This window comes from Bidens hawaiensis, unplaced genomic scaffold (assembly GCF_021521415.1).
Source record: "Bidens hawaiensis isolate Kalapana, Puna unplaced genomic scaffold, B.hawaiensis_p1.1 tig00004599_1, whole genome shotgun sequence".
NCBI lineage: Eukaryota > Viridiplantae > Streptophyta > Magnoliopsida > Asterales > Asteraceae > Bidens > Bidens hawaiensis.
Genome location: NW_027491280.1, coordinates 479,156 through 504,527, shown reverse-complemented (window position 1 = coordinate 504,527; position 25,372 = coordinate 479,156). Strand labels below are relative to the sequence as shown.

General features: G+C 36.1%; 2 protein-coding genes across 2 annotated transcripts; one reads left to right on the top strand and one right to left on the bottom strand.

Annotated features, from left to right (window-relative positions):
• Positions 1-8,097: 8,097 nt before the first annotated feature.
• LOC143627166 (uncharacterized) lies at positions 8,098-8,631 on the bottom strand. Its single transcript, XM_077097052.1, has one exon. It carries the CDS (start codon positions 8,629-8,631, stop codon positions 8,098-8,100), a length of 534 nt encoding a protein of 177 aa, XP_076953167.1.
• A 3,407-nt stretch (positions 8,632-12,038) lies between these two features.
• On the top strand, positions 12,039-14,292 carry LOC143627165 (protein FAR1-RELATED SEQUENCE 6-like). The gene is made up of 3 exons (XM_077097051.1): positions 12,039-12,474; positions 12,582-13,347; positions 13,860-14,292. Exons 1-3 carry the CDS (start codon positions 12,039-12,041, stop codon positions 14,290-14,292), a joined length of 1,635 nt encoding a protein of 544 aa, XP_076953166.1.
• Positions 14,293-25,372: the final 11,080 nt, after the last annotated feature.

Below are 25,372 nucleotides of genomic sequence, written 5' to 3'. Positions count from 1 at the left end.
TTGGACTGTTCTTATCCTTTCACCGACTCTTCAAATTTCAAAAAGATTCAAAAAGATTCAAAAGTAAGCGGAACTATACCCCTTACCTTGGCAACAAAGTAACTATAAGACAGGTGCGAGTACAGTGTTAAGGCAAAACCCTTCGCATACTTAGCACCTGCAGGGAATTGAAGCCAAGAATACCTCGGCAACCAAGTAACTATAAGACGGGTGCGGGTACAGTGTCAAGGCAAAACCCTTCACATACTTAGCACCCGCAGGGAATTGAAGCCAGGAATACCTTGGAAGTAAAGTAACTATAAGACGAGTGCGGGTACAGTGTCAAGGCGAAACACTTCACATACCTAGCACTCCGCAGGGAATTGAAACCAAGAAGGATCTTCTGGGCCATGCTTGCGGAAACGGGAATAACATCCCCGCATAGGGGGAACGTCGAGAACTAGATTGTTTGAAGCTCCAAGATGGAATTGGTTGTTTTAACATAATTGATCACTATGTTCAAAACTACCAAAACCTCATGGAGAATCTACACAAGTGGAACTCAACGCTCCTGACTTGCGAGGAGGTTACAGACCTACCCGCATCATACCCAAAGATCAAGCAGAAAAGTCGGGAATTTCTGCGTGACATTAGGACTTCCGCGGGAAGAATCCCCATGGAAAACCTTAAAACTAAACCCTTTTCAAAACCCTTTGCTTAAGTCCAAAAGTTCACCTCACTTATTAACAATTCATGAGAAGAACATTGGACTGGGGGGACTTGAAGAGGTAGGTCCCAGCAGAGCCCAGTTGGACCCGCAAGACTCACCTTGAACAGGGACGTCTGCGCGGTTGGACCCGCAAGACTCACCTTAAACAGGGACGTCTGTGCGGTTGGACCCGCAAGACTCACCTCGAAGAGAGACGTCTGCGCAGTTGAACTCGCAAGACTTACCTTAGAGGGACGTCTGTGCAAAGACCAACTGGATCCGCAGGACCAACCATGCTCAGAGAAGTGACGTCCTTACACGCAGTACGCAAGCTGTTCCCGCAGGAAAAGCCTCCCAATGGTGAAGTACCCCGCCTGTTCCCGCAGCTGCGGATGCAAGCCATCAGGGAAGGCTACCTGCGCAGCAAGGCTTCACGCACAAGGCACTTAACTCTTAAATAATTCAGTAATGTCACCTGAAAAAGGAGTGAGCAAGCCGGGAATACTCCCGCACAAAGCCGGGAAAACTCCCGCCCAAATGGGCCAGTCCGTACGATACTGGAGGATCTTTTGTACTATACCTGACGAGGTATGGACAAAAGATCTGACCAAAGATACGACAGCTCACTGACAACAGTATGACGAGCAGCACGCTCTTGTACTGTATGTCACTATCAGCCGCTGTCTACTCACCAACCTGTCGGAGGACGTGCATAGCCTGCAGTTGGTGGAACAGGAATAGTACACAGCCGGCCTGGTCACTATCAGCCGCTGCCTACCCACCAACCACTAGCATGGCATGTGCGTAGCCCACAGTTGGCAGAACAGGAATACTATTCAGCCGGCTGTACCTTCTTGGAAATCTACCTTCGGCTATAAATACTCCAACACCTTGGAACGGTATTATCATCTCATCTCATACCATCATATCTGCTCTAGTCATTTCTCTTAATATACACATATTCAAGAGCAATCTAGTCTGATTCTCACGCCGGAGGGTGGTCACAAGGAGGTACCCCCCCTTCTCAGTGACGAGCTCACGGTGTCTGTTTTGCAGGTCATCTGAAGAACCATCTTTGCCGGATCTAACCCCTCGTGAGAAACATCTATTTAACCCCAGATTATCTGTAATCTGCCCGGGGTCAGTTGGTGTTTCTTCACTAGCATACATCTTTGTTTGTAAATTTCAACATGCCATAGCAATCTTAATGGACAAGAGTTTATTTGGTTTATAATCGTTATCTAGACACTGCCGCAACGCGGCGGGTCAACCTACTAGTTAATAATAAGAACGAGGTCAAAAACATAACTTCACTGTCCTTTCCAATGTGGTGTAGTGGTAGGGAGTTTGGGTTTCTCAATAGAGACCCAAGTTTTACAACACTTTGGGGGGGGGGGGGGAGACATAGGTGGCTCAATGAAGGAATACTAGGATCTTTGTGATCTCCAGTTCGATTCTAAGAACATCCCAGTTTTACCACCGGTATACATTCGGAATATTTGTTGGCCGTTCAAAAAAAACATAATTCCTTTAACCATCATCAGTAATGATTTTTTTTAATTAAATATGTTTCACACACATGTCATTATTAATTGCCCTGTTTTATGAATACGATAAAAAAACTAATAGAATTATGATAATTTACTTAGAGACTATGTTAATATTTAAAAAAGTTTTACGGATTTAGCGAATAATTATCTAATTATAATCAATTGACTAAGAAGTCTGATATCAAGTACTAAAAGGCACCGAACTCATAGGGAAAAAAATCATGGCCCCACCACTAATTATGACTACGCTTTCTAGAAATAATACATCTTTTCAAAGTATAAACTAATGATTTTTTAAAAGATATGTTCCGGTTACTTTTACATTATGAGAAAATACAGTTGGTCGAAGTTATTATTCCAATCACATGTTTGATTTTTTGGCGAGAAAGAAACAAATCAATTTTCAATTGTAAAATACTTTTGACCTATGGATCAAAGATATAGCGAATAACAAGAGCTACGACTGGGAGAAATTACGGATTTCATTTGCATGTAACTTTCGATGTAATTTGTAAGTGTTTGTATGTTCCTTTTCCTCCGGCTTCTTGATTGCTTAATGAAATCGTTGTTATTAAAAAGAGTTTTGGGTTCTAGTCCACCTTATGCAAAACAAGATAAATAGGAGGATCAAAGTTGAGATAGAAATTGTTATGAGAGTGAAATGAAGATGATGAAGTGGGTTAATCGTCCATCAATGAACAATCGTTTAAGAAAACTAAAATTCTATCTAAGGCTTTCTAGGAAAACCATGGCCCTTTTTGAAAAGACCAGCTATCATTATCTATTTATGGGCTTGGGTACTTGTAGGGCTAATAAAACATTAATTTGACGTTAGTAACCAGGATCACTTTTGTGGTATCAAGAGAGTGAGCGTACATTCGTACAATAAACACATCACAAGCTTTCAGCCCACATTAGTTAAATATATATTAAAACTAGATTTTATCTCCCGTATTATGTCGTATGACAGACTATACGAATAGCATAATCGAGAGTAATCAATATGACATTCTAGGCATAGCCATACGAACTATAAGGCCCAATAAATCTAAGATGCACGCTTATTAGAAGAAGCAGTGAAATAAAAAAAAGGTTGCTATATGAATCGTGTGACATAACCATAATTTTGTATTTGCCATAGATTCTCGAAACATGTTTTTCAGAGTTATTTGTTGTATAAAAAACAATTTGAAAAAAAAATAATTAAAACCACCTTTCTCGATAATTTTTTAAATGAAACCTTTTTTAACTGAAATTTCTAAAGCACCTTCTCAATCTCAATATGTAAAGTCCTGAATAATAAAAACCATTGATGGTAACGTGAACAAAAAGTTTCTTAGATGTGACCGTGATGGTGAATACAAGGGAGAAGCGTTAGACGTTATAATTCCACCATATTGAGTTGGATTCATATTTGTTCATCTTACTAACAGACTAACAGTGATAAGATGAACGTATTTGAGGAGTTAGGTGACGAATATATGATGAATGTATTTAGATACTTGGGGTACGAATGTACGAACACGTAAATAAAAAGTTAGAAAATAAAATATTCTGACTAGTAATTTCTCAAATAATTTCATTGTCATGTGATATGTTGTCCCATATTCAACCATTGCTTGGAATGTTGCATCAATAGTAGCTTCAAGGAAGTTTCCTAAATCAATATCCACACTACTCGTCTAGTCTTTTTGTGATTTTGTCATCATATTCACATTATATTTTCACAAAAAAAAAATTAAATTATTATTATTATTATTATTGTATAATATATATCAAGCTTGCAAATACACGAAATGTTCGGATATGGATTAGTCTTAATAGGAGGGGTTTAGCTCTTTTGTCAAAGAAATTTGCTGTTAACAAGGAAAAATAAAAAAAAAAATACATGAAATGTTCAAGCATAAATATTATTTGTTGAAATTTCTTATCATTCACAAAAAGCACTCTAGCTAATTTTCAAAATTCATTAACATAAACTATTGAAACGATTATATTGGTTATTTAAAGTGTCTCATTTATAGCAAAATTGATGAAAATTATAGGTTGACTTTGGATTTTTTTACTTTTAATTTTAGTTTTTTTTAACAGTCATTTGAATCACTGACAAGTCACTGACCCACCTGTCATATCCATTCAGCTTCGTAGGGAAACCCACAATAAGTGAGAAAACCCCTGACCCAACCAAACCTCTTATTTTTAATAACAAGTAGAACTTGAAGTCTTTTAGTGTCTCATTTCAGTCATTTGGGTTAAGGATCAATGACAACTATATATTAGTCCATAACATAAAAAAATATTAAATATTTAAAAAGTTAAAGAAAATTACTCAAATGAGCAAATTTTAATAGTTTTAAACACATAATTATATAGTTTCATCACTTTGAAAAATCACCAAATGTAAAAAAAATTATATCATAACCCTTAAATCTTTAGATTTGTCACCCTAAAGAATTCTATCAATAAATAAAATTTTAGTTTCGTCACCCTAAAGAATTATCCAAAGTAGAAAAATCTTCTTATCACCATCGTAAAGAGTTTTAGTTTGTATATAGAATATACCGGTATTAGATGTTTTTATATGTATATAATTATGTTATATAATATGTATTATAATCATGGTCGTAAAAATCGTGCATGGGCGTCAATGAATCACTAATTACTCGCTAGTTGTTGATTAATTGTTATTTGATCAAAATCAGTCAAAATTAATAACTTTATATATTAATTTTGGTATATATATGCATGTATATTTGTATAATTACATATAAATTCAGACTCAATTAATCGCTAGTTCTTACTTCTATCCTCTGATTAGCGCCTAGTGAGCTGGTTATAATTATATAATATATTTCATGATTTGAATGTGCTTGTAATATGTCACTAACTTTTAACACAAAACTACCCATAAACCACTTACAAAGTAATATATTTCACCAAATATGTAACTCAAAATATCCTTTTTTTTATATGCATCTTTCTAAATATATATGTGGGTCTTGCTTATATATGTCACTCAACCTCCACATAATTCTTTACAACTGAAAATTCTCATTTTCAAAAACAACAATGCATTTTCTTCTACTTGCAAAGGTGAAACTCTTAGGGTTATCTAAGTTTCATAGAGTTACCACTTCACCACTTCTAGCAACCTTAATATGGCCCTTCATTTTGAAAGTTGTAATTAGTTTGAGGCCAATCCAAGACATTTTAAGATCCATGGGCCAGGATTCAAGGCTTTTCGTGTTTCAGTTAAGCCGAATCATCGGTTTAGAGGATGATAATGAAAGAGGAGAAAGAAGAGTGAGTCGAGTTCGACGTCTTCTCCATGACCGATTGGCTAGTACCGGAAGATCATTAGTTTTTGTAGAAGATGAAGATAGCTTACATACTGTATCAATGGTGACTCTCTAAGGTTATAAGCTTCTTGTACAATCATATATTAATTAAAGTTTTTGAAATTAATGCTGATAGATCCAGAATGGTACTTCATTATATATGATGCCAAAACTTGTTTGTTAGCCACAGCTAAATCAATACTAAATATACAAATAACTAAAATGATTGTTATTATTATTACTCTATAGTTTTAAGGGTAAGATTAAAGTACACATGTTCACAAAAATAAAGTAGAGTAATTACAACTACTCTAGTGCTAGCATAATTACTCTAGCTATTTGTACGCTTAGCTTGTTAAATCTACTTAATTTATATTTGATCTATATTTGTTTATCTAACACTATTATTTACATCAAAATATTAGATCTAGCATATATGTGTTGTATAAATATAAATTAATAACATGATAATTCATTAATTCATGTATCCTCAAATAAAAAAGTTATTTTTTTATTGCAGGATATATAGTTAAAGTCTGCTGTAGAATTATTTAAGTCGATCTACATATGATGATGCAAGATTCAAGAATTCATATGAATCACGAGCTAATTAAAAACGAGATATTGAGACATGTTTTGTACATATATTTTTTTCCTATAACTTGTTGATTAATAGACTTCTTTATTTTATTTTCTTAATTAATTTGTGTGAATCATACTTTAATTTATAATGTATTCACATATTATTATAATCAGAGACAAAACCTAAATGGATAAAATTGAAAGTTGAGATGTTTTCGATTAAAATGAGTTTTTAAAGAGCAACCTTCATCCTTATTCCTTAATTTATCTCCAATAGTATGCTGCAAGTTTCAATTAATTATTGGGTTAGTCAGTGACTTAAATGGCTGTTAAAAAAGTTATAAAATTTTTATTAACTTTTTGATGCTTTGTCTCAAATAATAATTCTGATTAAGTTAATCTTATATTCGCATAAAATTCATGAAATTGTGCAACATAAAATACTATATGTTTAGTATTAATTTTGTAATTTTCTTAGGATTTAAATGTAATAAAGGTGATTTATACATAACAATATTCAAATGTAGAGACCTTGATATATCAAGAAAAGAAAATATAGGTATAAGAAGTTGGTGCCGAACAACCTATAATCGAGCCACCTACGTACATACCACCATACTGATTTCTGACTTAAACCTTAAGTAGTTTTTTCATAGGGAATATCAGGACATAAGAGCATTCACAACCCTTCCACTATCTTTAACCCTATAATTTAACAAAAAAACAACCACATTTTAAAATTTGCCTCTCATGTTAAAAAAACACCCACATCCTATCCACTATATCTCTCTCTATATTCTTATTTTATTATTGTTTCCTTTTTCTATCTATATAAAATTTAACTAATTACTATTTTGTTTAATTGTTTTATATATATTTCTTAGAACGTATTTGAACTAATTTAATTTCTAGATGTTCAAAAAGATCAATCCTTTGTTTCTTTGTACTGAAATTATGAATTATAAAAGTAATAAAGTATTGGAAATTTTGAAAATATAATTAATTATTCTCTTTGGTTCCATTTGGTCGTTTGTTTGCATTTCCTCTTGTTTATATGATTCCAAACTGCCAGGCCAACTTTTACAACAGGTTTCACCCAAAACCAATTCTACAATAATTATGCATGTTGCCAAAAAACTTATGACAGGTAGGAATCAAATTATATTTCAAACCTCATATCGTCCGTAGCATTTTCAATTTTTTGCCATCTTTGGTAATCATGCCCACACACATTAACTAATGCAAATCACATTAATCACTATTGCAATTCAAACAAAGAAATCACATGAACAAATAGCATTTAATGTGCTGCAATACAAAAGAACTACCACAAAGAACATACATCAAATCACAAAGAACATATATAATAACAACAATAGTAGTAGAATGATAATAATGCCCCTCTAACCAGTCAACAAATTGAACTTACATAGATAAGCATTACAAAAGCAGTAACAAGTCTAACAAAAGATTAAGAAAAGCAACAGATTGTTGGGTTGGGTCGGGTCGGGTCGTACCCGTTGCATGCTCCAACCATTAACATTCACGAAATAATAAAATATAACGCGATATCGTTTATTGTTGAGAATAGAGTAACCATTGATGTTCAATTAGATCTTCTTGAAGTTGATGATGTGCCGAGCTATCTCTAACACAAAGATGGCGTTGTATGAAGTCCATAAAATCGCATGTATGAGTGCGCGACAATTCAGGGAGATCATCATCAAGTTGATCATACTCAATGTTAAGATTGTCACCATCATCACGTTCATCTTCAATGATCATATTGTGAAGAATAACACATGCCTTCATTATATTTGTTAGCACCTTCACTTTGAACATTCGTTAAGGTCCTCGTATAATTGCAAACCGATGTTGAAGTACACCAAATGCTCGCTCGACATCTTTTCTTGCAGATTCTTGTGCTTTTGCAAAATGTTTATGCTTGTTCCCTCTTGGATGGAATCGTCTTCACAAAAGTTTGCCACTTAGGATAAATACCATCGGCAAGGTAATACCCGATAGTATAGTCGTGACCATTGACTGTGTAATTAACCGGAGGAGCACACCCTTGCGTAAGTTCCGTGAAGACAAAAGACCTCTCTAACACGTTGATGTCGTTATGTGAACCGGGCATACCAAAAAACGCATGCCATATCCATAGATCGTATGAGGCAACCGCCTCTAAAATAATAGTAGGTTCACGAATGTGGCCAGAATACATACCTCTTTTTTGGACAAAGTATGGCTCGTGAGCCACTACCTCATTTAGAATACGGATAAATAGAGGACGACGCATACAAAATCTTCGTCGAAATAGATTTGAAGGATAAACTGGATCTTCTGCAAAATAATCGCGATATAGACGCTCGTGCCCTTGAATACGATTACGTCGAATAAACTTACGACGTTTGCGAATACACGGTATTTCAACATCGTCATTAAAATCATCACTATCATCTTCAGAAGACATGTATGACAACAATTTGCGAAAAAATGTACGAGCCATGTGATCAAATGTGCAATTAACTCAACCTGTTAACATACACACAAGCCTGTATAATAAGAAAAGTGATTCAGATTTACACAAATTAGAGAGTGACAAGCACTCCTTTTAAACAAAGTGCACTACAATAAAGAGATTTTTAATCTAAAATTAATGATAATGCTACTGCATTTGGATCAAATGTTACTATAAACAATTTTCAAACAATTAAACCCTCTTTTAATTAAAATAAATCATCTATAAATAGCCTTACACAGTACACACATTGGAATATAAAAACAATATAAATACTAAACTTAATGCAAAGAATCGGTATAACTTTAACAGTCTTCCAAACGCTAACTTACCGTGTCCAACTAATAAACGTGTAACTTCAAAACATGGGTATGAGCCCTTTAACATGCAGCCTATTAATGGCCCGTTTCATTACCAGTAACTCGTTGACCCATGATTTATAAATCTGATCAACCACTGCTGCAATTCACACAATAAAAACACATAAACAAATCACACCACTGTAGTGAAATGTGTTGCAACACAAAAATACAAATCACATGAATATATAAAATAACAACAATAGTAGCACAATGACAACAATGCCCAACATCCCTCACATTCCTTGTTATAAAAAATATTTACTCTACTGCCTATGCTTTTATACAACAAATAGTTGTACGATTTCAAGCTTTTATATTCCTGAATGTGCTTTTAATGGCATAATGGTTCTATCTATTTATCATAGTGCAGAATCTAGATTCCTAATAAAACCTCAGATATTGTGTTTCAATAACTCATTTGATTGTTGTTTAGCTTTAGCGTTCCTAATTTGTGGTGGATGAGGGTAAATTTCATGAAGATTGTTGAAATCCTACAATAATCATAATGAAACTGTGTGAGAGAGAGAGAGAGAGAGAGAGAGAGAGAGAGAGAGATACCTGTTGGAGTTTGTATATATTGATGAACACAGGGGCACCGATTGATTTGATTCGAACAAGAACACTTCGTATGTTTATTCCATGGTTAACTATTCGTTAGCAATGCTTTAGCATCTTATGAAGAAGTGATTGATATAGTTACTTGTTGATCTGTTGATATAGTTACAAAGAAATGGTTGATCTAGTTTTTATAAAATATAAATTTATTGTTTAAAGATAACTCAAAATATATTTATAATATCTTATCAAGGATTTAATACTTACATGCACAAGCTCTATTTATTTTACCTAGGTTCGTTATATTTCCTTTTCTGTTACTTTTAGCTCATTGAATTTACCTTTTGGTTGTGATATTTAGTATATACTTTGATTTGGAAACGAATCGTACTCACGATTATTATGACACATGCATCTCTCTTAAATGTTACTGATCCTCTAGTACCGTCTATTAATTACCTTGTATATAGCAAGTACATTTTCACTTGATAGTCTTGATGTCCTATATACTTGTATGTTTTGGAGTGTTTTGAAACCAAGATCAATAAAGAATTATCAGGGTTTTGTAAGGGTCCTACTAGAGACACCACCCAAAAATGAAAACACCCACCCACTACGCGGCTTATCACCTGATCCGCCGATGATCACCCTCTTTTGTCCTATTATGTCAACAGCTTTTGTCTTATTATGTTTATACCAAATACGCGGCTTAGTGGTCGATCCGCCGCTTATCGAGTACAAGTCAACATCGGCAGATCAAATCCGTCATAAATCGTACCTAATACGCCGAGGATCGATCGATCCGCCGCTGATCAAGACAATAATTTAATTTTGGCACATCCGTCTCCCTTTCTCTACATATATCATGAAATCCGGACCAGACATATATCATCGATTCTTTTTCTTAGTTGTGAAAATATTTGTTGTGAAAATATAGAAAGTATTTGTGTTTTGTGTTTGCTAAAATATAATGGACTTATATGATATTTTGTTTGGTGACGGGAACGACGAGCAGTTGGGCTACGCATACAACGATCAGCCGGAGCAGTTGGGCTTGCCAGATTTGAATGAACTTCCCGACTTGAACCATGAGCCGGGGTATGGAAATATCGAGCAGTACGACTTACCAAATCCTGACCAGGTTATTTAGTGTGTGTGTATAGTACAACAGCGCGTTAGTTATTTTTTAAATATTATACGTTGTCTTGCCAAATATTTTTTATCAGGGGTATATCATATACGGAGGTAGTCACCCTTCGTGGCTGGAGGATAATAGGATATTGTCGAATACTTATGAGGCCAGAGTCGAGGAGTCTTATGGTCAGTCTTCGCAGCAATTACATGTAGACGGTCCGTATTACGGAACCCAGAATTCGTACCAGTTACCTTAAGGAGAGCAACCATACATGGCAAGACCAGTCACGAGCAACGTCGTCGATGGCATTCAAGAGGCTCACGGCGAAGGAGACGATGGCGATGTTGATGTTGATGATGATGATGATGATGGTGATCGTTACATACGGGAGACGACATTTTCTTATATAACTAATAATGTATGACCTTTTTTTTTAAAAAAAAGTATTATTCTTTTTCAACACGTTACTAAATATTACTTTATTTACATTATTTGATATCAGTATTTTGATTCTGTTACTGAGTTGGTGGATTGGGTTAAGAAGACATGACGTGAGCATGGTTGTGTTATCTCAGTGCAACGTTAAAGGGAGAGAAGTGTTGAACTTGTATACAATCGAGGTGGGGAACCAAAACTCAAGGGAACGGTGAGGCATACCGGAAGTATTAAAAGGGGCTGTCCATTTAAACTTGTCGGGAGGTACCACGCGCCAGGTGGTTGTTGGAAGCTAGAGGTTGTCAACGAGACACACAACCACGAACCTGTTTTGTTTGAGGAGGGGCACCCGGCACTAAGGAAACTAATCGACGAGGAAATTGATATGGTTGCAACGTTGCATAGGCAGGGTCTGAGGGCTGCTCAAATTAAGTCAGTCATAAAGAAAAAGGTTTCTCGGTAACAAATGTATTACTAGGGATATATACAACGTCATGAAGCTTATTGATGACCAAGATAAAATTGGTGAAACCCCCATGCAGGTACTTGTTTTTAGAATATTATTATTTTGTAAGTGTCTTTTTAATATATATTATTTAGAATATATATTGTTTTGTTTTATTATATAATATATATATATATATATATATATATACACTGTAAGATTTAATAAGAATATTATTTATAATATCATTTTATTATAATAATGATGTTTAATAAGAATATTTGTAATATTTATTAATTTTTTGTTAAACCCAACGTAGGTACTTGAAAATTTTCTTCAAACCCATGGGTTTACCTTTTACACATAGGAGAATCCTTCCACCAATAGGACGGAGAATGTTTTCTTTTGTCACGAGAAGTCGCATACCATGTGGCGTGTGTTCCCAGATTTGTTGTTGATTGACACGACGTACAACACCAACATGTACAAGTGGCCGTTCGTTCAGTTTGTTGGTGTGACGTCGACATCAAAGTCTTTCTGTATTGCGCACGCAGTTATCTTTAGGGAGCAAGAGTGTAACTTCACATGGGCCCTGGAACGCCTTAAACACATGCTCGTCGATTGCAGGGAGCCGCGTGTCATCCTGACTGACAAGGACCAAGCCTTGATGAATGCATGTGAAACAATCTTTCCCAATGCTACCAAAAACCTTTGTAGGTGGCACATCATGCAGAACATACAGAGAAAACATAAGAGTCTTTGTAGAATGATATCTTTAAATCATTCAATTACTGTTGGAAATTACTGTATGCCTCGCCAACAAAATCTATGTACGACTACAATTGCGGTCAAATGGAAGCAGCGTTAGCTGGACACGACAAACGTGGTAAGTCTTTGTCTTATATGTACACATGATTTTAGATTCTAGTTGTACATGGGCTAAAATGTTTTTTTTATTATTTGTTTGTAGAGGCTTGGTATTATATTCGCGACAACTGGTTGGTACCCTACAAAGAGAAGTTCGTGTCGTGCTGGATTGACGACCGACTAAACTTCGGCGAGCATACAACAAACAGAGTAGAGGGCCAACACGCGAACTTGAAGAGATACCTTCCGGGGCCGAACAATTCTCTAGACTCTATTGCGGCGTTTGCCCTTGAAGTCGTGAATTCCCAAATGGAAGAAATCAGTGCGACCCTTGAAGACTCTCGTGTTAGGATCAAGAAGTACTATAAGTTGACTTTGTTTGACAAGCTACATAACATGGTGTCACTTTTTGCTATCGCTAAACTTGACAAAGAGCTGACCATGCTTGACACATTGCAAGATACGGGGGTGGAGTGCGACCACCGGTTACAAACATCATGGGGCTTGCCGTGTGCTTGTAAGCTTAACTGGTACACTATTAACAATATACGCATTCCATTAAAATACATAGACCCCTTTTGGAGGAAGCTCGATTTCAGTCCGGCGTCTGTTGGACACGAAGAACCAGACTATGAAGCGGAACTGGAAGATGTGAAAAAACAAGTTTTAGGACTAAACAACCGAATGCAAAAAAAAAGTCTATTCTCAAAGATAATGTCTGTTCTTCCTGGGAAATCAAACAAGGAGGAGCCTGAGAAACGAGAGGACCCTAGGGGGCGTCCAAATCTAAACCAACAAGCCAAGAAAAGAGATACCCCTAGACAGAGCTCGTACTCCCCGTCCCCGTCAACTGATACCCACAGACACAGGTCGTACTCCCCGTCCCCGTCAACTGATCCCCACAGACACAGCTCCTACGCCCCTTCCCCGTCATTTGATCCCCACATACACAGCTCCTACGCCCCCTCCATGTCTTTTGATCCCCACAGACACAGCTCCTATGCCCCCTCTCTGTCACAGGAACCAACACCCGAAGCCCCCACCCATTCGTTGCCGCGTTCACAGTCTCAGTCTCAAGCCCGGTTTAAGATACCTAAACCACCGAAACGCTCATCTAAAAAGCAAGAGACTCCAACCGACCTTGGTTTTCTATTACTGCGTAACCCAAAGGGGGTCCGAATCATAGAAAGTTATAGGCACCTCATTCCCACCTGGGCATACCCGTTCTTTTCAGGTATAAAAGATGTAAAGCCAGATGGTAATTGCGGTTTCAGAGCAATCGCATCGCAGTCGGCTTAGGCATGCGTCAAATGAACTGGAAGGAGGTCAGAGCAAGTATGAGGAATGAGATGGACACTAACAAATCGTGGTGGACGCACAGGTTGAACTACGAGATAAACGGTAATTATGACACGGTTCGTGATTCGCTGGACTACTCAACGTCTGCTTTATTCCAGCAAAAAAGTGGGTGGTTTAAGTTACCAGGGCACGGACACGTAGTGGCTCAGACGTATGACTGTGTTTTAATCAATCTCCATCTGACCTCCAGTGAGAGTTACTTCCCAATGAGAAAGAGTCCGGAACCACTATCTCAAATCCCGGTAATAGGAGTCTTAAATGTGGCGGATAATCATTGGCTCAACATACAATTAGAAGGGAATTTCCCCGTGCCGCTACTAGCACGTCAATGGGAAGGATACGCCAATGAAGCGGTGCACGAATGGAGGTCTTTGTACGAAGATCGTATAAAAGAGTATATGCGAATAAAGGAAACTTGGCGAGTGCAAACTGAAGAGGCAGTTTATTTAGGATGAATCAATAAAATGTTTTGTATTATTATGAATAATTACGATTAAAATGTTTGTGTTATCATCAAATTTTAAATACAAATAACTTGATAAAATGTATAATTTAAAGATAATATATTTTTTAAACAAATATATTTGATAATATATTTGTTTAAAAAAATAAAACATGATAAAAAATTATTTAAAAATATAAGAAATGATATTTAAGATTTTCGATTTTTAAAAAAATTAAACATGATAAAAAATTATTTAAAAATTATATTTAAAATTAAAATAATATATTTTTAAAAAAAATTAAAATGATAAAATATATAATTTAAAAATAATATAAAATAGTACCAGAAATTTAAAAATAATCATAAATATCTTCAAAAGTAGATCAGAACCGCCGCGGATTGATCGATACGCCACGGATTCAAACAAATACGCGACGGATAGATCTATACGTGGCGTATCCAGACAATTTTTTGAAGATATTAAATACCCACGGGTTATAACCATTCAACTCGTCCAAACCACAAAAAACGCTCAATCTTTCACTCAAAACATCACCAGATTATACCACCCACAACCTTTCACTCAAAACATCACCAGATTTTACCACCCAAACCACCACCAGATTACCAGATTATACCACCCAAACCACCACCAGATTATACCACCAAAACCACCAGAAAATAATATATATAAAATATATTTTAAAAATATGTATTTATAAAATTAAATATATATTATTCTAATAATGGTGATTGTGTAGATGCTATTTTGAACTTATGTGCTACCAGTGCAGCTGTCGAGAGATGGCGGAACACTTTAGTAGTCCCCCCAGATTCCGGTGACTTGCTTGCCGGTGAGTGGAGGGCCACTACAAAAAACTGTTGTGTTGATGCTATTTTGGGAGTTCTAATAAACAAGAAAATTATTAGGAATTAGTCGTATAGAATTTGATGTAATATCCAGTGATTTTTTATGTCATTATTCAAATTTATAATTTATTATTGGTTTAATATAAAATTTGTGTTGTTATTAGTTTAAATCCATTTTTAGTGGGAGTAATATTAGAATAATATTAAAATAATATTAAAATATATTGTTATTAGTTTAAAATAGTACTAGTAATATTAAAATAATATTAAAATATATTGTTGGCTGGAGTGCTCCGACCAACAGAGATACGCGGGCTTAATGATTCTACCCCATTTTCAGTGGGGCAAAGAGATGCTGTATTGATGCTATTTTTGGAGTGCTTATCCAGAAGAACTGATAATAAACCAGAAGATGATTATGAATTAGTCGTTGTATAGAATTTGATGTAATATCCAGTGTAATTTGCTATTGATTTAATATCAAATTTGTGTTTTTATTAGTATAATATATTTTATAAACAAATATATCTGATAATATGTTTATTTATAAAAATAAAACATGATAAAAACTTAAAAATAATATGTTTATTTATAAAAATAAAACATGATAAACTTAAAAATAATATATTTTATAAACAAATATATCTGATAATATGTTTATTTAAAAAAATAAAACATGATATAATATATAACTTTAAAATAATATATTTTTAACAAGTTTTAATTTTGATATTTAAAAATATAAAACATGATAAAAAATTATTTAAAAAATATAAGAAAATGATATTTAAAAAAATTCTTTCGATAATATATATTTTTAAATAATTAAATATATCATGTTAAAATATATTATTTTTAAAAAAATATAAAAAAGTACCAGAAATATTAAAATATTAATAAATATCTTCAAAAAGTATATCGAATCCGCCACTTAGGGGTCGATCCGCGGCGGATTCTGATGTAAATCAGATCCGCGGCTTAGTGGTCGATCCGCGGCTTATCGAATTTATTTTTTTGAAGATGTTAAATACCCACGAGTTCTAACCGTTCAAATCGCCAAAATCAAAATAAACGCTCAACCTTTCACTCAAAACATCCCCCAGATTGTACCACCAAAACCACCACCACCACCAGAAAATAATGACGACGGGGGTCCGAAAATAGCATCTACACAGCCATAATAATTTCGTTCAGAAATAGTGGTGGCCGTGTGAATGTTATTTTGGAGTCCGTTATTATTACAAAATAAAGGCCCAGATAAAACCGTATGTTGGCGGAAAATAATGACGACGGAGTCCAAAAATAGCTTATATGCAGCAATAATAATTTCGTTCTGAAATAGTTGTGGCTGCATAGATGTTATTTTGGAGTCCGTTATTATTACAAAATAACAATAATATATATAAAATAGATTTTAAAAATATATATATAAATATATATTTATTAATAATATATATAAAATAGATTTTAAATATATATATATATATATATATAAATATATATACATTAATAATATATATAAAATAGATTTTAAAAATATATATTTTTCAACCTTGGTTTTTTGCATTCGGTTGTTTACATATATTTTAAAAATAATAGTGGTGACTGTGTAGATGTTATTTTGAACTTTTGAGCTACCAGTGCAACTGCCGTGAGCAGGCGGAACACTTTAGTAGCCCCCCTTCATATATCCCGACAGTGTCCTTTACTTGGGATTTTGGTGATTGTGTCGGGAAGCATTGGTAGCTCTGTAATAATAAAGTCCCGTATCAACCTCCATGGGGTGGGTTTCCAATGTAATAAGGAAGATGACACCGATCTTTGATGAATTCGGTGTCCCCACAAACAGTCGCCTTGCCGATGTAAATTCGTCATAACTACATGATAGATCGCAAAGGACTGAACCAGCTAATGGGGGAAATATGCGGGCATAACGGTACCTGTATACGGTACTAGTTCCGGTGTATCCGGGAGTGCTCCGGAATTGACATTCCCGGTGGCTGGGGAGCTGCTGTCGGCCAAGATACCCGGGCGTAATGATTGATTATTCCCCATTTCTAGTGGGGCAAACCTGTAGCCGTGGGCCGACACGGATTCCGGTGACTTGCTTGCCGGTGAGTGGAGAGCCACGACAAAAAGCTGTTGTGTTTATGCTATTTTTGGAGTGCTTATCAGAAGATGATCTTAGATTTTAGTCTCTGTATAGAATTTGATGTAATATCCAGTGCCTTTTGTTGTATTTATTCAAATTTGTAATTTATTATTGGTTTAATATCAAATTTGTGTTGTTAATTGTTATTAGTTTCAATTCGTTTATATATTCAAATTTGTAATTTAGTATTGCTTCCATATCAAATTTGTGTTTTTATTAGTATAATTCCATTTATATATTATGAATATATAAAATTATTTTATATAAAATTTATTTATACCTTAGATACTTATATTAAAAAAAAATAAAAATACTACTAAGCGGCGGATTGGGCGATAAGCCGCAGATCAAAGTTAAACACAACCCTAACCCGCCGCCCACCATCACTTTTCACATTCAATCTCAAACAACACCATATTTCGCACAAAAACCCTCAATCGTCGTCCCCCAATAGTCCCGAACTTCTTCTGTCTTTAACAACACCAACTCCGACCCGGCAACAATAAGGTAACTATGATACTTCTGTTTTACTTTATTTTGATATAGGTGTTCATTTAGATTTAAGGGTTTACGGGTTTGTTAATCAAACTGGTTGATTTAAGGGTTTGGTTTAAGGGATGGATAGAAATCGGGTTTGGGTTACGGGTATGATGTTAAACGGGTTTGGGTTACGGGTTTCACCCGGAAACGGGTATAGGTTACGGGTTTGATGATAAACGAGTTTGGGTTACGGGTTTGACCCGGAAACGGGTTTGGGTTACTGGTTTGATGATGAAACGAGTTTGGGTTACGGGTTGGTTAGAAAACGGGGTTGGGTTACGGGTTTGATGGTGAAACAGGTTTGGCTTACGGGATGGTTAGAAAACGGGTTAGGCTTACAGGTTTGGGTTACGGGATGGTTAGAAAACGGGTTTGGCTTACGGGCGGGTTTGATGATGAAACGGGTTTTGGGTTACGGGTTTGACAATAACCGATCATATTTATGTGTTAAACATAGATGGCGGATACATACATTTTTGGGGACGAAGTACTTGATGTTTACGAGCATTTGAGGTTTGACCCGCAGTCTGATTATCAAATCTGGTTTACGCAGCTTCGGAAAATGGAGCCACAACCTTCCTCGACCTTGTCTACGGAGTTTATAAATATGGTTCGGGCAGAATACAGGATAGAAAGAATTGTTGGGAAGGATACACCGTGGGAGAGATTGGTTACCGCAGAGCATGGAGCGTACCGGGCTCTCACGTTAGAGTTTTACTCTATGTTCGTTTTCAGGTATTTTTTTTTCCTTTTCAATTTACTTATAAATAAAGTAGATTTAACCAACATGTAAATATTGTTTCAGGCCACGCCCGGAGGTAGAGGTGTTCAAAAAAACCGGTTACGGAACCGGTTTGGGCGGTTAACCGGAAAACCGGTTTTTTAAAAACCGGTTTTTTTAAAAACCGGTTTGACCGGTTTACGTAACCGGTTTACGTATCGGTTATACTTTTTGGAGCCAAAACCGGTTTTATAACCGGTTATAAAAAAAACCGGTTTTTTTTAATAACCGGTTATTAAAAAACCGGTTAACCGGTTTTTAAAATAACCGGTTTATAGCCGTTATAAAAAAACCGGTTAACCGGTTTTTTAATAACCGGTTAACCGGTTAAACCGGTTTTCGAACGTTACCAAACGGCTTTATAGCCGTTTTTTTTTTTTTTTGCCCGTTTTTTTAGCCGTTTTTTTGGTTTTTTTACCCCCACAAACATCTATATATAGTTTAGGTTGGGTATTGGTTAGATCACACTTGATTATACAACTCCAAAAGCTCTAAACGTTTATTTCATACGCGATTATAACTCCAAACGCTCTTCTTTCGTAGTCGTTTATTTCATACTCGAGTATACCACTCTTAATTCGTAGTCGATTATCATGGCCTCCCAAAGTGCTGCTTCATCGGTCAACATGGGTGCCTCGAACACGGGAGAAACCGTCGTTCGGGTCATCCCCACGAAACGAAACCAAGATATTTGGCAACATTTCGACCTATGCGAAATGTCTAACGGAACCCAAAAAGCTAGATGCAAACATTGTTTGAAGTTTTATAACAAAGAAGCAAACTCCAGTTTAAGAGCTCATGTAGAAAGGCCCTCTTGCAAGGTCTTGAAGGACGAATCCGGAAGTAGTTCGCAGCCGGAGATGACGAATCAAGGAACGGTGTTTACGTACGACCTTGAAGCGGTACGTCAACAGTTTGGCAACTTTGTGATTCAACAATCACTTCCTTTCAACCACTTCGACAACCCTCAATTCACGGAGATGATGCAAAAGTATGTTCAACCACGCTACCAACACGTAAGTCGTTCGACCCTTAGAAGAGATATGCTTAAAGCATGGAAAAACGCTAAATCCGAACTAATTTCATACTTTTCAAACTTACAAACTGGTGTGAACTTAACAACGGATGTGTGGTCGGTACCTAATGGTTCGCCCGACTCATACATTTGTGTGACGGCTCATTGGGTTGACCCCCGGTCGTGGCAAATGATGAAACGAACCGTTGCGTTTCAATTGTTTGATTACCCGCACACGGGTAGAAATATTTTTAAACTCTTGGATAAAGTCATTCGACAATACAAGATTGAAGATAAAATCTTTTCAATATCGTTTGATAACGCGTCCAACAATACGGCCGCGGTTGGCCATTTAAAATTAAAGTATAAACCTATTTGTGATGGAGCGTTTTTTCATAGCCGATGCATTGCACATATTATCAACTTGGCCGTGCAAGATGGGTTAAACGTGATCGAAACGCAAAGAAACAATTTTAAAAGAATGTTACGAGATGTTTTTAGCAACAATAAAACATTTTCAAGATACAAAAAATTTTGTGATGAAGCTAATTGTCAATGGTTGGGGCCCAATTGGGATTGTCCAACAAGATGGAACTCGACTTGTGATATGTTTGAGAAAGCCATCCAACAAAAAGAATCACTAGTTGCGTTTCATCAAATAATGTCAAGTAGGGGTAAATGTGCACCGTACGATCCTAGAAACTGGTTATTGATTGAGATCGTTACGGAGGTTCTTCAAATTTTTAAATCTTGCACAACTAGTTTATCCGGGGTTTACTATCCAACAAGCCCCATTGCTTTACCAAAAATTGCTGTCATGTGCACAAAGTTGACTGAAATTCATTGTAGGGGTGCACCTTATTTTGATATGGGTGCAAAAATGAAAGAAAAATTTATAAAATATTTTCAACAACTACCCGCTGTTTTGACCTGTGCGGCTGCGTTAAACCCTTGCATCAATGTTGGTGGTGTTGAAGCTTTAATAGAAAAAATTTGTGATGAGCTAGGGTTAAACGACGATCAAAACCCCTATTATAGCCAAACTTTAAAGAATGATTTCAACACCACATTGGCAAACATGTATGATGTTTACCTTACAAAACACGGGTCGTCTTCCCAAATTCATGACTCGTTAAGAGCTGTTGCCCAATCCCAATCCCAAACCGACCTTGAAATGGGGATGTACTACATGATTTGGGAAGACGCCGGTAAACGTCAAAGGGTAAACACCCCAAGCAGTGAACTTGGAAGGTATGGTGGTACCAACTTTGTGAAACACATGACTCCGGATGAATTTAGAAGTCTTGATTTGCTGGCTTGGTGGAGAGGTAAGGAGGATGAGTTTCCGATCCTCGCCGCCATGGCCAAAGATTTACTAACGGTCCAAGCTTCCACGGTAGCTTCGGAGTCTGCTTTTTCTGTTTCTGGCAGGGTTATATCGATTAGGAGGACTCGACTCACTCCAGCAGCTGTAGAGATGTCGATTTGCTACAAGGATTACTTGGACTCTTTAGACAGGGCACAACATCAACGCTCACTCGAGGGGGAAATGGACTATGAGGCGGCCTTGTATGAAGACGAGGTCAATCAAGGACACATTCAACCAATGACCGATGAAGAAGCCGCGTACGACGATTACCTAAGGAATAGCTCGGGATCGGGTAGCGAAGAAAATGAGTAACAAACATCAACTTGTTAATGTAATCGTGTCTAAGCATTCTTTAATGTTTGTATTTTTGAGTTACGAATATGCGATAACGATTTAATGTTTGTATTTTTAATGTAAAAGCTATAAATGAAAGTTATGTGTTTTTAATCTTCCAAGCAAAGAATGCTAACAACGAAACCCTAAACCCTAAACCCTAAAGAAAAAAAAAAAAAAAAAAAAAAAAAAAAAAAAAAAAACCGGTTAACCGGTTAGACCGGTTATTAAAAACCGGTTATAAAAAACCGGTTTAATAACCGGTTCTAACCGGTTCTTAAACCGGTCCAAACCGGTTTGGCCGGTTTGAGTTTTCAGCAATAAAAACCGGTTAATAACCGGTCCGGTTATTAACCGAACCGGTTTTTTTCTGGATAAAAAAAACCGGTCCGGTTAATAACCGAACCGGTTTTTTCAAAAAAACCGATTTGTGCACCTCTGCCCGGAGGGAGATTTGCAGGTCCCGATGCTGGTTGAGGGTGCGGATACCAGTAAGGCGGAGGTTCGGTTCCGTATTTTCGGGATTTGGCGTTATCTGTCGATGGAGGAGTTTGCCTAGGCGTTGGGCTTGTACACAATTGAGGATATAACCGCCACTGTTTACACGCAGAGCATACACAAATCACCAGATGACGTGTTGAGACGTTTTTGGACGGCGATTAGCAATACACCTTGGCCTACTACCCCCTAGGAGAATACAAGCCAGGCGCCAAAGCCTCAGTCATCAGGGACCCGTTGCACAGGTTTGTACACGTATATGTATTATATTATATTAGTATTATATTATATTATAATGTTATATTCTATTATAATATAATATAATATAATATAATATAATATAATATAATATAATATAATAATATTAAATTTTATTGTTTTTTTGTACAGGTACCTACACAGGCTTATTGTTCATACCGTACAGGGTCGTCACCGGGGGGGGGGGGGGGGGGGGGGCAGATCACTGCAACCTCCGTGACCTCTTTTTTTTGCGATGCCTGCTTACGGGTAGACACTGCAACCTAGCTCGTTGTCTCGGCGACTACTTCACCATTTACTCGCACAGGCAGGGCCGCGGGAAATTGGTCGGTGGCACGTTCATTACGCGGATTGCGTTGTCTTTGGGCTACGAGCACCTACTGGAAGACCAACCCATTAAGCCGCCGCTTCTTCCGCGAGAGCTGGACCGTGTACGGGCACAAGGCATGCAAATCGTCAAGAAGATTGGGCGCCAGTATCACCTGGTCACTAATTTCAATTCTGGCCCATATGTAGAGGTCCCACTTGTTGAGCCTCCGCCAATCGAGGAGCCGGAGGTGTATATTCAGGGCGCCGAGGTTGACAGTGATGAGGACATGGAGGACGGTGATCAGGTACGTTATATTTTATCGTTTGATTTTTTTGTATCTTGTTAACGTTAATTTATCGTGTTCATAACAGCCACCGCATCAGCACCCGCAGCGCGTTCCGCGTACACATCGCGCCGTGCGTTTGGATGCGGCCACTAACTCCCGCCTACGGATACTAGAGCGTCAAGTGAGCTGGATGGTTGGTTATTTGTCTGCCCAGCAGCATGGAGCCCAGTACACAGTACCAGCGCCACGTTTCGACGAGATGGGGAGCGATGACGACGCGGGTGGTGCCGCATTTTAGATTTCTTTTTTGTATGCTGTTACTTTTTGCCCGAACTCGTTTGTTTTTTTTTTCCGAACTCGTAATGTATTAATTATTATTATTTTATAAACCCGGTTATGCGTTATGCTTATTTTGTTCGTATTCAATTTTAAAATTGTTGTTTCGTTATTAGTTTAAAACCAACAAAAATTCTGTTACCACACCTGACATACAAAAAAAGAAAACAAACATAAGTCGTTATTATTATATAAATCTTGTTCCTTTTCACCCGACATACAAAATTGTTGTTTCGTTGTCACCTTCCAAAACTGATCAAGAAACGGTTACACCCGATCCACAAAAAAACAAACCAAACAAAACAAAAATAAGGGGTAAATAAAACAAAAGACAACAAAATGACAAAATCATAATAAAATAACAAAAAAGACAACAAAATGACAAAAAAAAAAACACAACTTTCAAAAACACCCAAGCCATAAGCAGCGGATCGGCAGATCCGTGGCTTAATGGGTGGGTGTTTCCTAAACACCCCATGGTGTATCTAAAAATTCCCTTTTGTAATCATTATTAGGTTCTTTGTAATCCTAAAGCTGATTAAACTAAGCAATAATTAGTCATACACTTTTTCAGCTTATGATTAATGTTCATGTTAAGATTACATAAATTAGAAGTTCATGTTAACAAACCTTGGATAAAATTAACACCTAACATGACAAATCATAACAAGTCCTTTTGTCTTTCCAAACATAAGCATCATGATATATGCACATTCAAGTGTGTATTATAAATAATCAACATTTCATGATTTACCATATTCCTAGTTCAAAAGCTATAGACTAACATAAACATATATGAATCCATGAATAGATGCTTAAATCATAAGTTTTCCAATATTACATACCCCCCACCCTTCCCAACAGTTGAATGTCATAACAAAGACATGATCATGGTGAAGGAGTCGATTTATGACTTGGTCACTCTTGTTACATGATCATGCTTTGCATAAAGGCTGGTTTCTTCTTGTTCTTTTTTTTTTCTTCACATAACATCCAAAGTCTTATAAATCACCAATCAAACCTAGAAACTCACAAATAATATAAATATAAGTGTTTGATCTCATAAAATTTTCAATAAATGTGCATGATATGGGGCAAAAATGTGCAATAAATTTGTGTAATTTTGGGCACTTTAAAGTGTGGTTGCATAAACTCTCTTTAAAACGTGGTTGCATAAGCTTAAATAATTCAAATTTTCTCATAAAGCGTACGCACACACCTCAAATAGTGTTTGGATTAACTTGTGAGTTTTAGTAACAAATAACGGTCGCTTTCTACAAGAATGAGTACAAGAAAGTTAAGTCACAGGCAAGAAGCCAACAACCTAATAGCTATCCCTCAACCTCTCCTTTATTAACAAAATGAAAGGACGACACCTTTAAAGGTGATGACGAAGAAAAAAGAAATCATGGTTAACTTTAAAGACATACAACTCAAATATGCCTAAATTAGAGCTTTTGGAAAACTAATAAACTCAACCCTTTTGGTTTCATTCACTCACTTTAGAAAAGACATCACGTTTAGATAATGCAACAAACTAATAAACTAACCAAACCATCATTTTAAAGGTATGTTCAAGGTAAGATAAACTTGTACCCAGAGGGGCGAATCACCCGAATTATAAGTTAACGACAAAATTAAACGGAGTTAACGATTTGAACGTAATTGACGAGAAGTGGGAAGCCTCGATGGTCCAGATGAACACTTACACAAAATAAAGTTTTTGGACGAAAGTCGCATAAATGACCCATTGACGATTTTGGCATTTACTCAAAAAGTTTTTTCAAATTAAAGTGGTTAAAATATTATTTAAGATCACGATGTTCACAAGATATATTTAAAAAATTAGCTATTTTGAAGTTGAAAAAGATTTGTTAGTTGACTACAAATATTCAATTAATCTGTTTAAATATAAAGCTAGAAAAATATATATACTTAATCTAAGCATTTTTATGCACATAATTATATTAAAATATACAAAAACAATATGTTCTTAACTCGCAACTATAATTCTTTTAGTTATTATTGCTGGTCCTCAACCCGAATAAAGGAGAACCTGTTATATCAGTAAAGTTTGAAATAGAGTAAGATTTTTTAATTTTTTTTCAATTTATTTTACTCCAAATTAGTTCAAGTATAACACATGTTATATATATATACACACCCACTCTACATCCATAAAATTCTTTAGAACTCAAAAACTTGCACTTTCAAAAACAAAATGCATTTTCTTGTCACAACACAAATAAAACTATTAGGACTCATCAAGTGTCATAAAGTCACTACTTCACCATTTTTAGCCACCTTAATATGCCCCTTCTTTTTAAAGTTATAATGAGTTT